General features: G+C 41.1%; 1 protein-coding gene across 2 annotated transcripts; it reads left to right on the top strand.

Moving 5' to 3' along the window:
* Window positions 1–54: 54 nt before the first annotated feature.
* Window positions 55–21,283, top strand: RBL2 (RB transcriptional corepressor like 2). 2 transcript variants are annotated; one of them, XR_003528211.1, is made up of 23 exons: window positions 165–233; window positions 1,499–1,629; window positions 2,832–3,032; window positions 3,733–3,797; window positions 6,340–6,468; window positions 7,339–7,499; window positions 7,607–7,671; window positions 8,404–8,590; window positions 9,318–9,484; window positions 10,117–10,226; window positions 11,111–11,217; window positions 11,575–11,712; window positions 11,921–12,085; window positions 12,632–12,743; window positions 13,204–13,476; window positions 13,964–14,235; window positions 14,801–14,977; window positions 15,147–15,218; window positions 15,587–15,701; window positions 16,617–16,819; window positions 17,252–17,416; window positions 17,827–18,366; window positions 21,271–21,283. XR_003528211.1 is itself a non-coding variant. In XM_027646477.1 (22 exons), exons 1-22 carry the CDS (start codon window positions 165–167, stop codon window positions 17,995–17,997), a joined length of 3,255 nt encoding a protein of 1,084 aa, XP_027502278.1. In that variant the 5' UTR covers window positions 55–164. The 2 variants fall into 2 exon arrangements, 1 of the variants encoding a protein (XP_027502278.1); XM_027646477.1 differs by lacking the exon at window positions 21,271–21,283 and having other exon boundaries at window positions 55–233; window positions 17,827–17,997.
* The last annotated feature ends 691 nt before the right edge of the window (window positions 21,284–21,974 follow it).

The following is a 21,974-nucleotide window of genomic DNA, read 5'->3' as shown; positions in this document are numbered from 1 at the left end:
CGCGCGCGCGGCGCTGCCCCCCAGCGGCGGGGCGCGGCATGGCGGGCGAGGACGCGGCCGGGCCCGAGCCGGGTCCCGCGGGGGGCGCGGCCCCCGCCCCGTCCCCGCCGGGCGAGGACGGCGACACCCGACAGCGCTACGAGGAGCTCTGCAGGAGCCTCAACATGGACGAGCGCGCCCGCGCAGAGGCCTGGCTCAGCTACCAGAGCATGAGGCGCAACTACACCCTCGAGGTGCCGGAGGGGCGGCGGGCGGGGGTCGTGGCCGGCCCGGCGGGGTCCCGGCGGGAGGTTGAGGCGGGAGGGAAGGGGCGGCCCCGAGGGCGCGGCGGCCTCTCCTTTGCATCGCCCGGGAAAAAACATCGCAGTTCCGAGCCATAGCGGGGGAAAGGTGTTAAAAATAGACGTGCTCCCGTCGCTGCGGCCCTTCTGCCGCCGGCACGGCGGCCTCGGCAGCGCGGGGCCCGCGGAGGTGCCCAGCGCAGGTGCGATAACATTTATTAGTTATTTATTAGGGGCCGGCTTGGCCGCGGCGCAGCCCGGGCCGGGGGCCAAAGGGTGAAGGGTTGTGTCACGTCGCTCTCGCAAACAGGAACACGCGGGGACGCGCCCGGAGCTCGGGAGGCGCCTTTATCGGGGGCGTTGAGCAGCGGAGGTGGCGCTGGTGATAAACCGCGTCTGTCCGAGCTCCCTGCGCTGCCCTGCCGGGACCAGGAGCGCTCACAGGGCGGCCCCGAACCCGGGCAGGTGCTCGGCCCTGCGGAGGGGGGAGGATCCTGCTCTGCCCTGGCTGCGCCTCTGTCACACACACGCTGCTCGTGGCCGTCGCTGCCGGGCCGGGATGCTCGGAGGGGATACTGATGCTGCCCCTTCCCCCGGAGGTGTGCGCTCACCCGGCCCCGCGATACCACATAGCCCAAAAACCACAGCATCGAACTGAACTTTGGTTTTACCCATCCTTTTCCCATTGAAATGTTTTTACTTGATCGCAGAGGGGGGATAAAATTTCAGGTGTTCGTTAGAATTCATTTCTGTCTTTAGGTACCAGACTGAATAATTGTTCTGCTGTGCAGTACAGAGCAAAATGGAAACTTATGTTTTTCTTTTCCCGCTGTGTGTTCAGGGCAGAGGAATGTTCTGGCAGCAAGAAAATATAGCTGGGGGTTTTTTTACATTAAAAATTAGGGAAGTATAAAATGCTACAGGAGAAGAACAACACTAAAAATACATTGCTATGCTTTGGGTCAAGGGTGAAATTTATGATGGTAACTAGTAATTTTAGTTTGGATGCAGTTTGGTGTTAAGTATCTGTTTAGCACCTGTTTTCTTGTAGTTAGAAACACAAAGCACAACAGAACTTTGAAACAGCAAATCAACTTTGTCACTGGTCGAACTTCATCCGTTTAGGACACGGTTCTTTCCCCTGGAGTTGGGTTGGCTGAAAAGTATGTTTTCCTTTTCACTGAAGTCTTTTAAATGCCTGATGGTTTGATTCACAGGGAAATGACCTGCACTGGCTGGCCTGTGCCTTGTATGTGGCTTGCAGGAAAGCAATTCCAACTGTGAGCAGAGGGACAGCTGAGGGAAATTATGTGTCTTTAACCAGAATCCTGCGCTGTTCAGAGCAAAGGTAACTTTTCTTTTTGGTGATTTTTAGACACTTACAAAATCTCAAAGACTGCTTATCAGCTTGTGAAATTTAGAACTAGGGAGCAAAAGCTAAATGTATTTCTTATTCCCTGCTTTTAAAGATAGAATTTATGTCTCTAGCATGTTTGTATCATAGCTCATTGCCACAGGGTTAGGGCAGTTCCATTTGCTTAGTACTATGCTCTAAAAACACTGATTTTCAAAATAATACATTGACTTCCTTCTCTCAAAGGAGAAAGGAGCCAGGCACTGAAGAACAGTCAATTTTTGGAGTGTGCTAAGTGTGAACTTCTCACATCAGAAACCATTTTTAATTGGCTGTGAAAATATTCACACAATCTATCTAATTTTTTTGTGTAAGAAAACTTCATTTTTCACGTGTTCTTGCTTTATGAAACTAAAGTGATGTCAGAATCTGATAAACAAATCTGTGTCAAATGTGTATGTCCACAAAGCAATGAAGAGAAGCTTCCTGAAACAATTGACTTTATTTATTAGCAATCTATTTTCTAAAAATTCAGTAGATAAGCCCAAAAAGAAAAAAAGAAAGGTAATGTTCTTATGCACTTTTTCTCCCATTTCCTCTACTGTTGGAGCATTGCTGTTGGATCAAACACTGCAAAAGTGTTCCTCTATAAATTTTTGTTTTCCAAATCAGAAATTCAGGGAATTGAAAGTGGGTAAATTTGTTCTGTGATCTGGGCTATCAAATACTAGTAAAGCTGAAAGTGTAGATAAAGAAGCCAAAAATGAATGAAAGTCAAATTTACCAAGTGTAATTTGCTAAAACTTAGGGGGTTTTCATACTTTGTAGAATATTTTTAGCATCGTAGGACTCAGCGTTTGTTTTATTTAAGTTAATAAATAATTCAGAAAAATGAGGGAGATCTGATTTTAGCTTAATCTGACTGTTGGAGCTGATCTTGTCTTTATGAGGAACCACCAGAGCTGCTGAGAGTACCCTGTTAACACGGTTGTCAACCGAGGATCTAAAAGTATTTTATGAGCTGTCTGAGCTCATCCATGTTCATGGGTGAAGGACTGGCTCTGAGCTGCTTGTGTTTGCAGTACCATCATTTTATCAGTAGTTTGGGAAGTAAAAATTGCACTTTTGCTGAAAATGTGTAGTTTATTTCTGCAAGAAAAACAGCTTTTCACATCTAACCCATTGGGTATTTCCAGCTTGATCGAGTTTTTTAACAAGATGAAGAAGTGGGAAGACATGGCAAATCTACCGTCCCAGTTCAGAGAACGAACTGAGAGATTAGAGAGGAACTTTACAGTTTCTGCAGTCATTTTTAAGAAGTATGAGCCCATTTTTCAGGATATTTTCAGGTATCCTCAAGAAGATCAACCTCGCCAACAGAGAGGAAGGAAGCAGAGGTACATTTCTGTTATTCCCAACCTGATTTTAGAGCATTACTATAGGGAAAATATAATGAAGTTACTTGGTTGTTTTAGTTGTATTTTGGCTGTATTTTCACAGGAGTTGTTTATACTATTAGAGTTGGTCTGTCTGTCCTTGCTTGCAGTAATTTTTTAATCTCTTTTTCAGTTTCAGATCTGACAGGGTGAAGGAAATCCCAAAGCTGCCAAGTTTTTATGATTTGGGGAGTGGAGGAAAGGGGAGACAATCAAATCAGCGTGTAGTCAAGGGAAATGCTAATATTTCTAAGATGGGAAAGGCTGGAAAAATATGATCCTTGTATGATCTGCAAAGCTTTAATAGCTCATAGCACAACTCAGCCTGTTTCACTGTCCAGTTACTCCCGTGGTTTTCTTCATAGGTACAAATCTGGTGGATATTTTATTTTATAGTGGAAGCTTTGTTTCTTTGTTACTGTTCATAGTAAGAATGCTGTGAAAATGAACCATTACATGCAGGGTTCCACTTGTGTCTGCACTAAACCACTGTGCAGCTTTCATTATTACTTCAGTCAGAGTTTTGTGGGAGGGTATAAGGTTTTGGCCACGCTGTAGTAAAGCTTAATTTTCCTTTGGAATTATTGACTGGTTTATGATATTTTATCAGTTTTGATTCATTGAACTTATTGGGTATCTTTCCTGTGTTTTCCTCCCAAAGACGCCAACCGTGTACTGTGACTGAAGTTTTCCAGTTTTGTTGGGTGCTGTTTGTTCATGCAAAAGGTAAGAGATCTGAAAGGGATTAAATACAGCAAACATCATGTTGTTAGTCCTTACTTTGTATCAGTCCTTAAAACACCGAAAAGGTGGAGGCATTTCTGAATTCAGAGAGAATTTTGGAGAAGGGGCCTTCTCACAACAGCCTAAAGGAATGTATTCTGTCCCAAGTTCCCCAGCTACATGTTTTACCACACTTCCAAGGTGAGAGTTTGTACTGTACTTTATTTCCAGTCAGCTGGGACTTCACTTCTTTAGCACAGTTAGGCAGCTGAGTAAGTAGGTCAGTCTGAAAAGTCACAGGTTTTTCTTTTCCCTTCTTCTGCATGAAGATTGGACAGTTGACAAGGTGCAAAGGGACTTTATGGGTCTTGCTATTGCTAAATTGTTGGTTAATATGTTTGATTAACTATGTCATTGATTGACTACATCTTAATTAGAGACCAGTTTCAGACATGCTAATGAACTTTGTGGAGAATACCACGCTGGTAACCCATCCAATTCAATTTCATGAAAAAAAGAAAAAATTACAGTAAATGTGAACTGTAAAATTAGTTAATGATTATTAAAGTGTGGCAGCACAAAAATGGAAACTAGATGTTGACCATTTAAGGCATTAAGTATTCAGGGTTTTGTCCTCTGTGTTTTGAGGGGTGGCAGTAAATCCCTATCACAGCAACCAGACATCAGTGGCAGGTTCAGGCTTGTCCAATCCTGCAGACCATTGGGTTCAGCTTCACAAATGCAGAAAGTACAGGTTTGTCTGCACCTGCAGCACACACTGCACAGTAGAGGAGCCACTTGGTTTAGTGGCACTGCAGTTCTTGCCTACTATTTGTAAGAATTTTTATTTCTTTCTTTAAAATCGATGAGAAAAAAAATCTCTGCTGCACCGAGGTAACTGTTTATTATTATTATTTGGTACAAGGTTGTGAAAGGGAGCAGTGAGCCATTGTTTGAAGTGTCATTGGCAAATCATCTCTATGGAACTGCTGGTCCAGTGAAATTAGATTTATTTTTGACTGTGCTGACAGGAACGATTGCCATGGTTGTGAAACTGAGCCTATGTTATGAGAGTAACTTTGAGAATTTTACTGATTTAAAGTTTGCTAGTAGTATTTAGAATTTTCATTGCTTTGTTGTGAACCATTTAATGATTTGGAAATAACTGATAAATGAATACAGTTAATTAGTATTTTATGTAGGGTTCATTATTTTAAATAGTTTAAATATAGTTTAAAAAGTAGTTTAAATCTGCATTGAAATTATTTTCCTTCTGACAAACGTGGAATCAGAAAATCTAATACAAATTTGAACAAACTGGTATTTTACTGGTAGAAAAATAACAGCAGAGTTTAGAAAAATTTTCTAATTATATATCCATTTTGATGCATTCTAAGTGAGTTTATTACTATATGATAAGTATTTTTCAAGCATCTAAACCTGTGCTTCAGAGTGGGCTCAGTTAACTGGTTTGGTGTTTACCTGAGAAAAAAGAGGGGAAAAGGAGTGGAAGAGTTATTAGTATTAAAAGAGTAATAGAAACTTGCTGTGCATGCAGATTAATGCTGTGCATACAGATTAATGAAATTTTGATTTTTGGTATTAATTTACAATATAGTTTATTTTACAGAACTATTTTTAGCAATGGCCGCTCCTCTAAAGCAATATCATAAACATAAATGAGTTCAGTAAAGAGTTATAAATCTGAATGTAATCTTGAGAAAGGTGATAAAAGAGCAGAGAGGTTTTAAGGACTCTTTTCGACAGGAAGGTGATAAATAGAAAATATTTTTTAAATTAGAGATAGCACGTTTTAACTCTTCTCTAAAGCACAAGAGAAATAGTTACATTTATTACTGTTTATAATGAGCATGTACCCAGCAAAACTTTTGTAAGAAAAGAGGTTATTAAAAAAAGTTATCTGACTTTGAGTTAAAATTCTGGAGAGTTGGGGGTGGTAATGGGAGGTGTTTGCTGTTTCCAGGGCATCTGAAAACCTTGCAAAAGTTAAAAGCTCCTTGCGAGTCTTTACAGCAATGCAAAACTGGGGAAAAGGAGAGTCTCAGTCAGAACCTGTTCTTCCCCCTTACTGGCCTTTAGAGCAAGATTTGCTTCAGGCAGGTGCAGCAGGAATCTGTTGAAGGATGTGACACCACCAGGCAGAGAAGCTGCTGCTGCCAGAGTTATGGAAACACATTTTTCTTCCTTGTAGCAGTTTGCATTCTGCAGTTTGTGCTACTTTAAGTTATTTATGCTCTGGTTAATGAGATTACTGTGAATGAGGGAGCCTGCAGTAGCATGTTTATCAACATTTTGGTAAGGTTTGATTTCGAAACAGAACAGTGTATTTGAGTTCCTTCACAATCACTGTATTTTATTAAGTGTGAGTCTGTTTTACTGCCTGTGTTGCTATGCAGATATTTGTAGTCATCAGATCTGTTCCCAAGCCTGCATTATTGATTGTAATACACATACCAGCAGTTTCTTTGTTAAAAATATTTAAATCCATGCTAATTTTATGTCTTTTGTCTTTCTAATTTTGAAGGAAATTTTCCTATGATCAGTGATGACTTGGTCAATTCCTACCATCTCCTGTTATGTGCTTTGGATCTCGTGTATGGAAATGCTCTCCAGTGTCCTAACCGTAAAGAACTTCTGAATCCTAATTTTAAGGGTATGTTGGAAAAAACTTAATCTGTCTGAAGCCTGCAAGAACTTCTAAGGCTACTGAAATGAGTATGAATCTGTGTGGCAGAGAATAAATTGAACTGTGTTGATTTGAAGCACATGGGAATTAATATTTTCTTTATCTGGCTACACAGTTCCATTTCTGTTAATGCAGTAGGTAATAACAGACCAGTGGATTTTGTCAATAATGCAGTAAGTCAAGGATTTGATTTACTATAGAAATACCATTGAAGGAAGTTCCAGAGTAAAAATTCAAGTCAGTGAGGGTTTAATGTCAGTGAAAGAGTGCATAATGACACAGCCATCACTGGACATGGTCAGACTGTCACAGCAGTTGGGAAAGATCCAGTGCTCAAGTGTTAGATTTGCTTCTCTCTCATTTTTGGATTGCTGCTGTTCTCTTTCTGAAGAGAATGGAAATATAGGTTGACTTGATAACCACAAATGCAAATAAATGGTGAAAAGTTTCCATTGAATTTCTGATGTAATTCCTTCCAGACTTGCACTTCATTTGCAGTTCTGTACAGTGTTGGCCTTTACTTTGCAGTGCTTTGGATGTGAACTGGGACCATTATCTCAGATATTATAGTTCACAAGTGTTTGATTGTTTTTCTGTTAGAATTGATATATTTAATTTTTGTCACTCAGTCACTGATTTTTTAAAATCTCTGACTCAAAATTTGCTTTTGATAACATTATCCAGTTGAGTGGGTGTTACATAACTAATAATTCTTTGAAGGGAACTGAGTAGTTTACTGTTTTAATATCACACGACCTAGACTTCACAGCATAGAATTTAATAAGAAAACAGGATATGGATTTGCAAAATCAAATAATACAGAATTCTTAATTGTAGGCCTGCCTGAAGACTTTCATAGTAAGGATTATAAAGTATCATCTGACCCTCCCTGCATCATTGAAAAACTGTGTTCATTACATTATGGATTAGTTTTAGAAGCAAAAGGTATCAAGGAACATTTTTGGAAGCCATATATTCGGAAACTTTTTGACAAAAAGGTAGGTCAATAAATTTGTAATGTAGAAAAATGTCTCCTTACTCATTATTTTTTTTCAACCTTTTCAAAAAATGAAATGCCCATCCTTTGTTCTTAACTGTCTTACAGCTTTTGAAAGGAAAAGATGAAAATCTGACTGGATTTCTAGATCCTGGAAACTTTGGAGATAGTGTGTAAGTCACTGTATTTGTGGTTTGCTTTGCATTAGTATCTCTCTGTGATACAATTGCAGTTGTTATCTGTCTTAGCACTGATCCCAGCCAGTTGCCTTGTGCTTATTGATGATCCTGTACTGCACTGCCTTTCATTCCCTTTGAGGTGCTGTGGTCTGAGGCCTGTTTGAAAGAGTAACGATGCTTCAGGATGGTGTTACTTGATGTCTGCTTTGATTCTTATGTTTCTATGTTTCCTTGTTTGTTTGGTTTTTTCATGTCTAACTCAAAGAATTATTATGAAAAAGGTGTGGGAGCACATGGGATGAGTGGGAAGTATGAGGGGAAAAAATTGGGTTTGGTGGTGGTTTTTTTCTTTATAAACCTAGAGATGCTTATGGGTAGGACTTACTTTTCTTTAAATTGTATAAAAATGGTATAGTGTAGTTTATGATGTGATTCTCTGTAAATTTTGAGGAGTTTCCAGCCAAATATGAGTTCTCAGTATTTTATTATGTTCTTCCTGCAGTTATATAAATGGAAAGGCATCAGATATGGAGGGAAAATAATGTCCTTGCCATGGTCATGCCTAAGATACTGTAGATTTTAAATGTGCTCCAATGCCTAAGTCAGGCTCAGAAGAAGTTTGAAGTAGACTGCCCACAGGCCAGAACTGTGTTCATTCTGTGAGCAGCTGAAGAAAATAGACTAAATAAAGGGGGTTTTGCCTCCATCTTTCCCTTTGTGCTGCAGCAAAGCCATCAACAAGGCCTACGAGGAGTATGTGCTGTCAGTGGGAAACCTTGACGAGCGAATATTTCTTGGTGAGGATGCAGATGAAGAAATTGGAACCCTCACAAGGTGCTTAAACACAACTTCAGGAATGGAAACAGCTGAAAGAGTACAAGTGAAGCATAATTTGCAGCAGCATTTTGACAGGGTGAGTATAGCATGGTCCACGTTACTGTTTTTATAAGGAGAACAAGCTGAGTAAGTCTATGTCTGATGAAGAAAAGCAGCTACTAAAAATTACCATCTTTACTGTTCAAAGGGACCTGGGAGTGTACACAACATAGCTGAGTTCGATTTTGTAATTGATTACATTGCTTCCTTTGGGGTTTTTTGGACATAATTTCTCCATGCATCTGGGGTTTCTTTGATTAAATCCAGTACAGAGGATATTTAGGTAATTACTTAAAGAGAGAGATCTTCAGGTAGATTTTTAGGTGAAGGTACAGAACAGGCAGGTCTCTGTGGTTGTTTGGTGGATGCTGAACTGTTGGGGCTCTCTGGATGTGTCTGTCCAACTTCCCTTTCCTTTATATCTCTGTCCCATATGCAGAGTGTTTTGTTTAACATAGGCAAAGCTCTGTGCATTCTTTTTCTTTCCTTTTAACAGATGGGCTTCAGGTGTTGATATTACATCTGTTCACAGTTCTAGTTAAATTACTAGGGAATGGTTTTCACCTTATTACCTAAAATCATGATGCATGTATGTCTTTATACAAGACTAATAAAATAGCACAGAATCCTTTGAGAGGATAAAACAATACAGTGAAGACCTACAAAATTATCAGGCCTGTTGTGTGACCAGAGCAGCTTTTGGAAAACAGGCACTGTTTTTTAATAATGTACATATGTACATGTGCTAATTTTTTTATTTTTAGTCCAAATCACTTAGGATCACAACCCCGCTCACCTGCCGCAAGTATGTTAAAGAGAGCAACCCATATGTGACACCTGTTTCCATGGCAACATACAGTTTGAGCCGCCTTCACACGATGCTGGCAGGGCTGAAAAATGCCCCCAGTGAAAATCTGGAGCAAATACTCAAGTAAGTTTGATATTTAACCAACCAAGTAATTCTATTTTTTAAATAGTTTTAATAACAAACATTAATGCTTAAACAGTGTAATTTGAAATGTGAGCCACACTTGAAAGGTTCTGTAGTAAAGTGGAATCCAGAGAAAAATTTCAAAAGACACATTATTCAGAGACATCTGTCCTTAGAGATTGATGGCTATAAGAACATACACCATTTGAAACCTTGAAATTCGAATTGCCAGTGTAAAATTTTCAAGACTTTTTTTCCTACTTAACAAAGTGCACCATCTGGCAAATCACTCCAGTACCACAGGAGATGGAAAACAAACCTTACTCTACATGTAGATAAACTGTTGCTTCAGGAACAATATATTTTAAAACAATTTTTATGTCATGTGAAAAATGCTGTTTGAATATCTGTCCCTGATCATGGAAAGATGGGCATATTTACTACAATGTCTGCAATAGTAATAATATGCTGTGGGTGTTTTACAGTATGTATACAGTTAGACACATATGGGTGTGTTTCTATTGCTTTGCAATCTATTTATATTTTCATACTTTCATCATATTATAAAAATAAGAGGGTTTTTTGGTCTTAGTAGGAATAGTATATTGAAAATGTTTACTTTTTATGTTTAGGTCATGTTCCAGAGATCCTTCTCAATCTATTGCAAACAGAATAAAAGAAATGCATGAAGTGTACTGCCAGAGCACACAGTCTGAAGGAGAATTCAGTAATTTTTCCAAAGGTGGGAAACATTTTGCTTAACTAGATAAGAATTAAAATGCTTGTAAACATATTCATCTCTTATAATTAACAATTTTACCAGCAGGTTATGCTTTAGCACAAGTGTCTTTTCTACTTCTCTTGCCTTTTCCTGTGTTTTTGCACGTAGCAAATTTCAGTGCTGCATAAAATTTTTTAATCCGCCTTAGCTTAAATCACTGGAATTTGATCATACTCCCAGAACTACAGAAGTGAGATGAAAAGCACTGTGAACTGTTCCACTTTTTCTCTCAAATATAAGAATAGTAGTGATGGCATGGATTTATGGGATATTAAAGGAAAATCTGAGTAACTGTAGTCTTTAAAAACCCAACAGCAGTTTTGGTTACATACAAGAATGGATTAATACAGACATTAAAATCCTACCAGTATAAATACAAAAATTTTTTTGCAAAATTGTCTTGATATCTGAAGTACTTGAAGATGGATTGAAACTAAGGAAGATACTCTTGACCTTATTTCTTAACAAGACCTTACTCTGTTCTTGTCAGTTTAGTTGCTTCAGTGTTTTCTGTTGCACAGTGCAAGTTGGATCCATTCAGGTATAATTTTCAATGTATTTTCTGAACTTAAAACATGTATATTATAACAGTGTTAAGGATTGTCATCAAAATCTGGGTTCAGTAGAAAGATATTCTGCTCTGCTTTCACAAGTCTATGCAGTGCAGGAAGAGGATTCATAAGTTAACTTTAAATTACCTGATTTAATCCTGAAAGTATTGTAGCCACAGCAGCATAGACGTCCACACTGGCTCCTAAACTGTTGTATCTCTGTATCTGAAGATGAAGAATGTAATACTTTTTTATTGCATTTCACAATATTGCTTCTCTTTAAACTTCCTGCAGATGTTGCCAGTAAACATTTCCGTCGTGCTGAGATGCTCTACTACAAGGTCTTGGAGTCAGTCATTGAGGAGGAGAGGAGGACTCGACTGGGAGACACTGACTTATCTGTAAGGAAAACTAATCAAATTGTACCTCATTTTTAAAGTTGGACCTACTAAAAGGGAACACAGTTGTAGAGCAGAATAGTCAGCCATTTAAAAGGAGGGTAAATCTCTGAGAAGTAGCCTGTAAGTACATCTGAATGGAAGAAAAAGGGTACAAGAAATTATTTGTGTTTGCAAACACTAAGATACATAAAATTTTTAATGAGTAAAGATGGCTCATTTTGGATTCTGTTCTCTCTCTTACAAAATAACATCACTTTTTACAAGCTTGGTAATCTTGATGTTGAGGCAAAATAAAAAGTGTTTTATTGTTCTGTAGTTACACTGTAAATTAAGCTTTAAATTTTGCAACTCTTGCAGGCAATACTGGAGCAAGACGTGTTTCACAGGTCTCTGCTGGCCTGTTGCCTTGAGATCATCACCTTTACATATAACCCACCTGGAAACTTCCCGTTCATCACCGAAATATTTGACATTCCAGTTTATCATTTTTATAAGGTAACGTGTTTGAGAGCTAGAAATGCTTATCAAGTCATGAGTGCTCATTGACCTCTATGACAGCATAGGATTGAGTCATAGTAATTCAGTCTAAATATTTCTAATAGCCTCTTTTTTCTTGAAAATCGGGAATTGGAATTAGATCTTTGTTTAATAAGAAATTTATGAAATAAGTACATTTTGTTAATCATAATTATCCACCTTACAGGTAATAGAGGTTTTCATTAGAGCAGAGGATGGCCTCTGTCGGGAAGTAGTAAAACACCTGAATCATATTGAAGAACAGATCCTTGAAAGTATGGCATGGAAAGGGGAATCCATATTGTGGGACAGAATCAGAGACAATGAAAACAAAGTTCCTAGTTGTGAAGAGGTGAGTACATCTTTATGGGTTTTAGATAGCTTTTGTAATCAGACAGGATGGCAGAGAGAGGAGGCCTTGCGTGTCCCAATATCAGTTTAATTCTTCCAGCCCATCAGTGCAGAGGAAGCAGTAAATGCAGTATGATGTGTTCATTGTTGTCTCTGTAGAGACATCTGAAATGGAGACAGACAACAGAGATGATTCTCATCCAATATTTTGTTGGTGTAGCAGAACAGCAAACAAAATGGACAAGCAGAGAAGGTTCAGACCAGTCACTTACACTTGAAAAGATTACTAGGCAAGAAACGTGGTAAAAACTACACCCAGAAGTCCCAGAAAGACTGTTACAGTGCTGGATCTTGCAGAGCAGTACAGTCACTAGGCAGTTTTAGTTGGGCTTAGGGCAAGTTTTTCACTGCTTTTGATTTTCTCCCTGGAGTTTCGATGTTCAAAATTTGTAGTGCAGTAGCTGTTAAAAGCTGTTAAAAATTTGTTATGTATTTGTATTTGTTTGTATGTGATACATACACTGTAATCAAAGTATGAATATTTTAGGTAATGCCACCTCAGTACTTTGAGAAATCTGCTGGGAACAGTGTTGTGGGTTCCCCGTTGACACCAAGACGAATAAATGAGGTTCGTGCTGAAAGTGGAGGACTAGGAAAAGGTGAGATTTTTTTAAAAGCATAACATGCTGTACTTACTGAGACTTAAGTTACATAAGTAAGTTTCTTAAATGTCAAATGTTTTCAGAAAGTGATGTATGTGAACAGTGTATGTGTATGTATACATATGTATGTGTTAAATAATACACACCCCCCTTATGTTCTAATTGGTTTGATTTATTGTTATATCAGGATAGAAGCTTCACTATATATTTAGTTATGTGACATCTCAAACTTTTTTCACTAGAATAAATAAAACACAATAAATTAACCTAGAAAAAAAGCCAGCATTATTGAAGAGTAAGTCACCTCTAAAAGCAATCTGTATTTTTTAAAAATGTTTCCTGAAGAGCTTTGCATGACATATTTTAGTTCGCGTTAGATTTCTGTCATGTATCTGTATAAGAGATTTTAAACCAAGAGTTAAATATATGTGTCTGTGTGTGTGTTTTTAATCCACAGGCCTTTCCTCACCTCCAGCCACCCTGTATGACAGATACAGTTCTCCTACAGCCAATCCTACGAGACGCCGCCTGTTTGCTGATAATGAGAACCCCTCTGACAGTGGGACCCCAGTGAGAGTTTCCCAACAGCCCGTGGTGAACACGGTGCCAGTGCAGAACATGAATCCCGAAGCCATGTCGGTGACTCCGGTGCCTGGCCAGACCCTGGTCACCGTGGCAACTGCCACCGTGACAGCCAACAACGGGCAAACTGTGACCATCCCAGTACAAGGTCAGGGAAAAGCTGCTGTACAATTACTCAGCCTTGTTCCCTTCAGAGTATGAGTACACAGCCAAGGGGAGATGGGGGAACAGTTGTCCAGGGGAGAAAAAAGTAGGTTTAAGGATGTTTAGGAAACATTGTTTGAATAGATGATCAGTATTTAAAGACAGAACATATACAGCACAAGGGTGTTCTGACTGCCAGTATCTGTTTTATAAAACAGTTATTTCAGTAGCTCCTCCTTCCTGAACTGACACAGAATGAAATTTGCATTAGTATGAAAACCTTGATTCAACTTCATTATCTTCTTGTCTCATGATTAAAAGTCCAAAGTATTTTGATTAAACAATTTCATATATAATATACTAAATGTATAGTTATAACCAGCTAATAAAAGAATTACTGAAGAATTTCTAAAAACTCAAACAAAACCACACAAACGTGCCCCCTCCACACAACTTGCTCTTATTTCAGACTCTTTTTTCTTAAATTACAGGTATTGCCAATGAAAATGGAGGAATAACTTTCTTCCCAGTCCAAGTAAATGTAGGTGCCCAGCCCCAAGCTGTCTCTGGCCCCATTCAGCCTCTGAGTGCCCAGGCTCTCGCTGGTACCCTGAACACCCAGATGACTGGGGCAGCACTGCAGTTGCCAGGCCAGCTGACTGTTCAGCAGATCTCCCCTGGAGAGCAGAGACAGACCCAGCAGTTCACTGCCACGTCCATCAGGCCTCGGAAGACGGGCTCACTGTCACTCTTCTTCAGAAAGGTACTCATTTGTCCTTTGCTTAGTTTGTATTTTGGTAAATCTTTAGTGACTTTAACAATATATACTTACTAGTTGTAATAATAAGAGTGTATTAAATTTAAAAGTTAATATATACCTTTAATTATTCATACACATACCTGAACGTAGTTTTCTCATGGAGGACACTTCTCACCACAGCTGTCACATCAGGAGTTGTGAAGTAGATTTTGTGTTTGGCCAGCAGGTTTTTAAAGGTGTCCCTTTTCTTGAAGGCTCTTCCAAGGGAAGATATTCAGAGAGTTCCTGGTTTATTCAATACAGTGGTTTCTGTAGGCAATGCAGGGCCCTTTCTGTGCTCAGGACAACTTAGAATTTAAGCATCAAATAAGTGGTTTTCTTAGCTCTAGCACCAGGACTGAGAACATCTGTGTCTTGTAAGCAAAAAAAGTTAAATTTAAGTTCACTTATTCTTCTTTTGGCTTAGCATTTGCCCAGGTTCTGCAGGGTGTGCAAGTCTGAGCTACTCTTTGTCTGGGTAAGATAAGCAGTGTTGCTGTGGCCCTGAGCACAGTCTCCATTCCAACAGGTGTATCATTTAGCCAGTGTTCGTCTGAGGGATCTCTGTGTCAAACTCGATGTGTCTGATGAGCTACGGCAAAAGATCTGGACATGCTTTGAGTATTCCTTGGTGCACTGCCCTGAAATCATGATGGACAGACACTTGGATCAGCTGCTGATGTGTGCCATCTATGTCATGACTAAGGTAAAGAGTGAACAAAGAAAAAGCAAACAAACAAAGAACTTCTTTAATACTTAATATTACAAATATTACAATTCCTCAAAGAAACCAAGTCAACCAATGCACACACAACCACCCCCAAAGAAAAGCCCTGCAGAAAAACTGTGAACCTTTTGTGTCCATCCCCTCTTAGGTCACTAATGAAGACAGATCATTTCAGAACATCATGCGCTGCTATCGGACGCAACCGCAAGCCAAGAGCCACGTGAGTACAGTTATTATTAAACAATGTGGTCTCCAGTTTATTAAATGCATTAGTTTATTTTGGGAACAAATTGCTTTGCAGAGTAGCATTTAGTAGTAAATGGATGCAGTCTGTGAGCCATTCTCATGCAAAGACAGCAGTCATGTCCAAAATCCTGCACTACTGAAAGCTTTATATGCTAAACTATATGTAAAATAGAAAATATATTTACTTAAAACCTAAGGAGGCAGTGCCCGTTGGATAATATTCTTCTTAGGAGGCTGTATTTTCCCCTGCTAGAAGCACAACGAAGTTTCATGCAGACAGTTGTTTGCTGACCAAGTAAGTGCATCACCCTTCCCTGGGGACACCCCCCTTTGTCCCTGCAGGTCTATCGGAGTGTCCTGATCAAAGGCAGGCGCCGCCGCCGCTCCGGCAGCAGCGACAGCAGCAGCCAGCAGAACTCCCCCCCAGACAGGAGCAAGGAGAGGAACAAGGAAAGAAGTGAGTGATTCCACCCCAAACAGATGCTCCTGTGGTAAACTTGGACACAATTAAGAATATATCAGTAACGTTTAAGAGTTGTTGTAACTCAGGGTTTATATTTACGTCGCCTTTGACAATTTGGAATCTATCCCCACATGCACTTTGCTTGGGAGTTTGCCATGCTGGCCTGAGCTCTGATTTCAGCTCACACACCCCCAGGAATGAGTCTTTGGAGAATGAGAGGAAATCCGGGCTAGCCCAGGTTCAGTTACTCTTATCAGAACCCCCAGAGCTGCAGCAGTTTCTTTTGTAGCAGCTGGCTGTCTGCAGAGATAGGAACACCAGTCACAGCAGTGATTTCAGCACAGCTGACAGCTTGAAGATTCTTTCCTTGATAGATGAACTGACACATTTTCCTTGAATTAACTTTTATAAAGGAAAGCAAAGAAGCAGTGCTGTATATTCCTACCACCAGTTTTCAAGATATTTAATAGATGATGGTATAAGCTGTAGATATTAATGTTTTCTGTCACAGAGAGGTGGCAGGGAGAGGAGAAAAAGATTATATGTATTTTACAACTTCACACATTAAACTAGCAGGAAGTATTACCAAGCCAAGTATTTCTACTACTAGTTGCAAAAGACAATTGTTCCTTACTTGAAATGGTGCCAGGTGGCAACATGAAAGAGCTAGTGTTACAAGTGTAGCACAAATGCGTGAAAAATGGAGTTTCAGGGTGATGAAACTCAGGTCATACAGGAAAGTTAGAGATCAAGTGTGTGTCTGTGCACACGCAGCACTGTGGTCTGTACCAGCAGAGGCAGCTCAGGGATCAAAAGGAGCATCACTGACAGTGGCACCAGAGGCAGTGTTTCCAAGGGCTGTGGGATGGCAGGGCTGTCGGGCACTGAGCAGTTGTGCTCCCCCTGCAGGCAGCCGGGACTCCAGCCCGGTGATGCGCTCCAGCAGCACCCTGCCCGTGCCGCACCCCGGCAGCGCCCCCCCCACGCCCACCCGCCTCACCGGTGCCAACAGCGACACCGAGGAGGAGGAGCGGGGGGACCTCATCCAGTTCTACAACAACGTCTACATCGAGCAGATCAAAGACTTTGCCCTGAAGTACACTTCAAATGCAGTAAGTTAAATTCTGTGCTTTTCAGTAGTAAACATCTTTTTCTACTGACAGTGCAGTGAAGTCCCCTTAGCTGAGCTCACTGTAAGCAAATTCAGGGGATTCTGTTTTTATGACAACAACTTCACCTCAAGGACATACTCTGCTGCTAAAACAGTAAGTACTTTCAGTGCCTAATTGCTGTTTCCTCCTGTATGAAATACACAGCTCTAAGCAGTGTCATATGTCACTCGCAGACAGATTGGAAAAGTAAATTAAAAAATACTAATCCAGCCCAATACCATAACAAAATTCACATTTGTTGTACCATCTGTATGGTATCAGATGGGTGAAAAAAGCCTAGAGTGTGTTTAAGTGACCAACTCAGAAAAGCCTTGCTGCAGTGACACTGAGCTCAGGTACAGCTGTTGAGTGATTTCCTTCCCTCCCGGGCAGACCGACTCTCCTCCGCTGTCCCCGTACCCGTTCGTGCGGCTCAGCTCCCCTCGCCGGGTGCAGCTGTCCCAGAACCACCCCGTGTACATCTCACCACACAGAAACGAGTCTGCTCTCTCTTCCCAAGAGAGGATATTCTACTACTTCAGCAGCAGCCCCTCGAAGGTGAGACTAAAGGGTTACAGTTTAGTTTTATAATTAATTCTATCTTCTTTCCAGCAGTGAAATGAGAGTAGATTGTGCAACGCGATGTTTTGTTTACCTTGTCCAACACGTACTTTGTCACCTGACGCTCATTGAACTGCCAGTTCAGCTACTGAAGTTGTAAAGCTGGATGGGCCTTTGAGCTCTACAGGCAGTGACACAACAAGCTGGCTTGAGTTTGAGTAAGACTCAACCTACTCTGGTAATGGAAAGACCAGTACAGTGATGAAGGTCAGCTGGGTACAGAACAGATCTCCACAAGTAAAGCCTATGTAGTCCCGTTGTAACACACCTGACAGCAGTTCACATTATGTTGTGGTAGTCACAGAATGGTGAGAGTTAATTCTAGTTTTCCCCCCTCCTCCCTCCAGAGACTAAAGGAGATTAACAGCATGGTTCGAACTGGAGAAACGCCCACCAAGAAGAGAGGCATTCTCTTAGAGGATGGCACTGAAGCCCCAGCCAAGCGCATCTGTCAGGAGAATCACACGGCCCTGCTGAGGCGGCTCCAAGATGTAGCCAATGACAGAGGGTCTCACTGAGCCCACACAGGTTTTCCCTTCCTGCTGCTCCCAGGGCTGGGCTGCTCAGCCCACACATGGACCCACTGAGCCCTTGCAAGTGTCTTCAGCCAGACTGTGCTCAGCCCCCTCCCTGCCCCGGCCACCGCCCACTGCACTGGCTCCTCAGACCCTGACCCCACCCCCAGTCAAGCTCCTCACAAGGCAAGTGACCCATCTCCAGCCTTCCAAAAGCAGCTGAAGAGCTTTTTCTTGCTTGGAGAACACACCCCTAACACAGCTGTGTACCTTGCACCAGGTCTTTCCTTCCCTTTGAGCTAACCAGTCCCCTCACACTGTGTTTATCACCACTGTCAGCCATGGACAGGCACCTGGAGGTGCATCACAGCAGTGTCTTGGTTCCTGCAAGAACTAATGACCAACCTCCTAGCAAAATCCAGTTCTCCTGGGAAAGGGATGATGGGAATAATTGTTTTGAGGCCTAAAGGAAGTTGTCTGGATGGATCCTGTCCATATTCTGGACATTCATGTGCCCCTGAAAACTACCATGTCTGTGGCCCCTTGCTGTACACAGGAGGGGATGGTGTGGGTACAATGGTTTGAGCTGTGCAATGTTGGAGAGTGAACTGATGTTCCCAAGGTGGCACTTTTGATGGGGCTGTGAAGCATGATTTTTAAGGCAGGTGAGTTTTGCTGTATATTTGCAATGGCACTTTCTAAATGTGAATATTTTTTGCAAAGGCTGACTTCAGCTGTCTTTCTGTATTGAAAGTAGACTTTTGTATTTATTTCAATCTGACATGCCATTGCTCCTCTTGTCAGCAAATGGCATGAAGAATTCTTTGTAACTCAATGTATGTGCAGCAGTGAATGCAGGAAGCCAAGGATGTGTGCTTTTTTTGAGGAATTTTATATGCTCATTGCTTTTCATGAGTCAGGCACTGCCCCCCTCTCTTACTCAGCAGCAGGATTGTGCTGTCCATCTCTCAAAATGTATACTTACTTTGTTTTTAAAGGACAGGGTTGGGGGTTTGGTTTGGTGTTGGGGTTTTTTTTTTAAATGGACTAAACCAGGCTGCCTAGGAGAATCTCTCCCCCCCCTGAGGATGGGCAAGGGGTGCACATTAATTAGACTTACTACTTGTTTTCATGTAAAATAGTTCCCAAATACCAGGCTGCTTAGGAGAGCATCAGATGACTCTCAGTGTACAATGTGCCAGTCCACTGCTGGAGAGGGGGGGTTCTCCATGTAAAATGTGGCACAGGCATGTTCCAGAAGGTTTTCTAAGGAAGCAAAAACTAAAATCTCCATTTTCAGTCATTCCTGCCCTTCTGAGTAATAGGAAAATTTGAGACTTAATTCCACTGTAAATTCAGTTAAAGTAAAATAAAAGGATCTTTTGTTCTTACCTACAATAATAAAAGGTTGAAGTCCAGAAGTCGTGTAGATGTTTCTGTAAAAATATTTATGGAAGTGTCAGACAGTTCTTGTTATTCTGTACCATTTACTTCACTTTGTATGAAAATATTGCAATTGTATTTTTCAATAAAGAATTTATAAACTCAGTTTTATGGTCTTGTGGGAAAAAAAAGCATTGTATGTGCAAAGCTACAAATAGTCTGCAGCTCTCAAACACCTGGCTTGATGGTTAGTGCAAAAGAAAAACATACAGCCGAGGTCTGCAAGGCCCGGGACAGTGCAAGAACTGGAGTCCCACAGTGCAATCAAGGGTTTAAAAATAAATAAATCATCACACATTTTACCCACACCACGAGGGAAAGGATTTACTCTTGCTCCAGTTTAGTCACAGTGTTTGTTCCAAGTGTGTTCCCTCCTGCTGCTCTGGCAGAAGGGACAGCAGTGTCAGGGAATGCTGGGGCTCTGGCTGCTGCTCCCTCTGGCAGAGGAGGAGGAGGAGGCAGAGGGTGGCTGTCTCACCCCACAGCACAGGAGGGCCCCAGAACAAAAGGGGCTTTGCCTTCCCTGGAGGAGCTTTTAATAAAAGATCTCACACTGTAACCCAGCAGAATTATTTCCCATGTACTGTGTACTCACCTTCCAATGAAGTTACAGAGATTTCTAAGAATTCTCAAGTAGTTAAGAACCTCTTTGGCCACAGCTGGCTGGGGGCTGTACTTTCACAGCTAAGGACATGCTGGTTTTCCTCTGCATTTTCACCTATTGGGCCTATTTTACCTGTTTCATCCTCTTCTGCAGTTTCTGTCCCTTTCTAAAACCAAATTGTTAAATAACCCACAGCTATAAATAATAATAAAAGCACAATTTGCAGTTTATGCTTTGAAACAAATGCTAAAAAAACCAAAACTCCCAACCAACCAAGCAAACCAAAAAACCCCAAACCCAAAAAACTCCTACTTTAAAAGAGGTGTTCAAAAGGAAAAAAATTGTGTGTAAACTTGATTTAAAAAAAAAAAAAAAGAAAAAAACATCTGAAGTAGCTTAAAATTTTTTTCTTTCAAGACTTAGGACAGTCTGATTGGAAGGGACCTGGAGCCTCAGCAGCATCAGTAAATCCACTGCTGTAACTTCCACATGTCTTGGAAATGTTCTTTAGAGAGTTCAGAATTTCAAAGATGATATTCAGAAACATCCCCGTATCAAAGTATTGGCAGGGACTTAGGCTTTCATTAAATTATGCACCTGTATTAGGAAATACAACAGCCCAATCCAGGAGAAAAGGATTTGATTTCCACGACATCATTTCAGTAATCACTCGCCTACCTGGCTCCTGGAACAGCTTCTTTTAATACACAAATCTGATTACAGAAAGACACAGTGTTCTCTCCCCCTTCCTAATTTAATTTAAAAAAAATTTTTCAGCTTATTCATTCTAAATGAAACAAAATTCCACATTCTTTAAAATAAAATTATTTTCTTCTCAGTAAACTATTAGCTGGACTTACCTTGGAGCAACCCAACCTACTGACCAGCCCTGCAGGGATCTGTGGCAGTTCAGAGACGAACAAGACTTACATAACCATCACTTTCACATTGTCCTATCACTGCTCCTTGGCATTGTTTTTGCCAGCTGTGGTGTTTGCCAAGCCTCAGGGGTCAGAGCAGAGCCCTGGCTCTCAGCAGCACTGGGGCTGTGGGGGCTCAGCTCTGCATAACAGCAGCAACTCGTCCTGCACTGCAGCTGAGATCAAAGAGCAGCCCAAGATTAGAAGAGATTGAACTTGTACTCCAGCCCTTCACTTAAGTGGCTTAGGAAATGTGCAAGTCCGTGATTAATTACAGAAGCTCCTGAATAATCATGAAACCACATAAAGAGGAGCCATCACAGTCCAGTTTAGCTCCAGTCCTGCCTCCTGCCCAGCCATGCTCAGCACAAGGCTGGGGCCATTGCCTGCTTTACATCAACAGTCCTTTAACTAAAACTTTGCCCACGATGAATCTGAAGCATTTGAATTTCAGTTCCAGCCTTCCCCAGAAAAGTTTGAAAGAAACAACAGCAACAACAGAACTCACGTTCACAATATTTTAGTGGCTACACTCCAGGGCAGTACAAACACCCCCTAAAACTTTTACCACATCCCTTCCCTGAAAGACACACAGCACCACTCACCAGGCAACACAAACCCAGCTTTCAAATCAGTTCCTCCATTTCTGGCCTCTATTGCAAACTCAGACCAGCCACGTGACAATTCCAAAGCACTTGGAATTCCTCATAACCTGCCAGGTGTCCAAAATACTGAGGCCAATGGAGCATTAGTGTCACACAGGAGAACACTGACCAAGGCAAGTGCCACAGAGACACGTTTTCCTTTCCTTTGGTGTATGACAGCACACTACTTGGCAAGTCTTTGTCTACTTCCTTAGGAGTCAAGAAATTGTTCTCAAAAGGGGAAAGGTTGTTATATGGCAAGTGAATTTAGCTTGTCAGTACAAACAAAACACAAAAAGACCTACAAAACCCACACCACACCAGTGCCCACTGCCCTGACACAGCACGTCACATTCCCATGGGTAACTC

This window comes from Corapipo altera, unplaced genomic scaffold (assembly GCF_003945725.1).
Source record: "Corapipo altera isolate COAL_440 unplaced genomic scaffold, ASM394572v1 62, whole genome shotgun sequence".
Taxonomy (NCBI): Eukaryota; Metazoa; Chordata; class Aves; order Passeriformes; family Pipridae; genus Corapipo; species Corapipo altera.
This window is presented reverse-complemented; position numbering and strand designations above follow the sequence as displayed.

Excerpts from the sequence above, each read along its gene's own strand:
- RBL2 (XM_027646477.1), top strand. The coding sequence starts at position 165 with ATGGACGAGCGCGCCCGCGCAGAGGCCTGGCTCAGCTACCAGAGCATG. Across the intron at positions 234-1,498 it reads GGCGCAACTACACCCTCGAG|GGAAATGACCTGCACTGGCT; the intron begins GTGCCGGAGGGG and ends TTTGATTCACAG. Across the intron at positions 15,219-15,586 it reads AACCGCAAGCCAAGAGCCAC|GTCTATCGGAGTGTCCTGAT; the intron begins GTGAGTACAGTT and ends TTGTCCCTGCAG.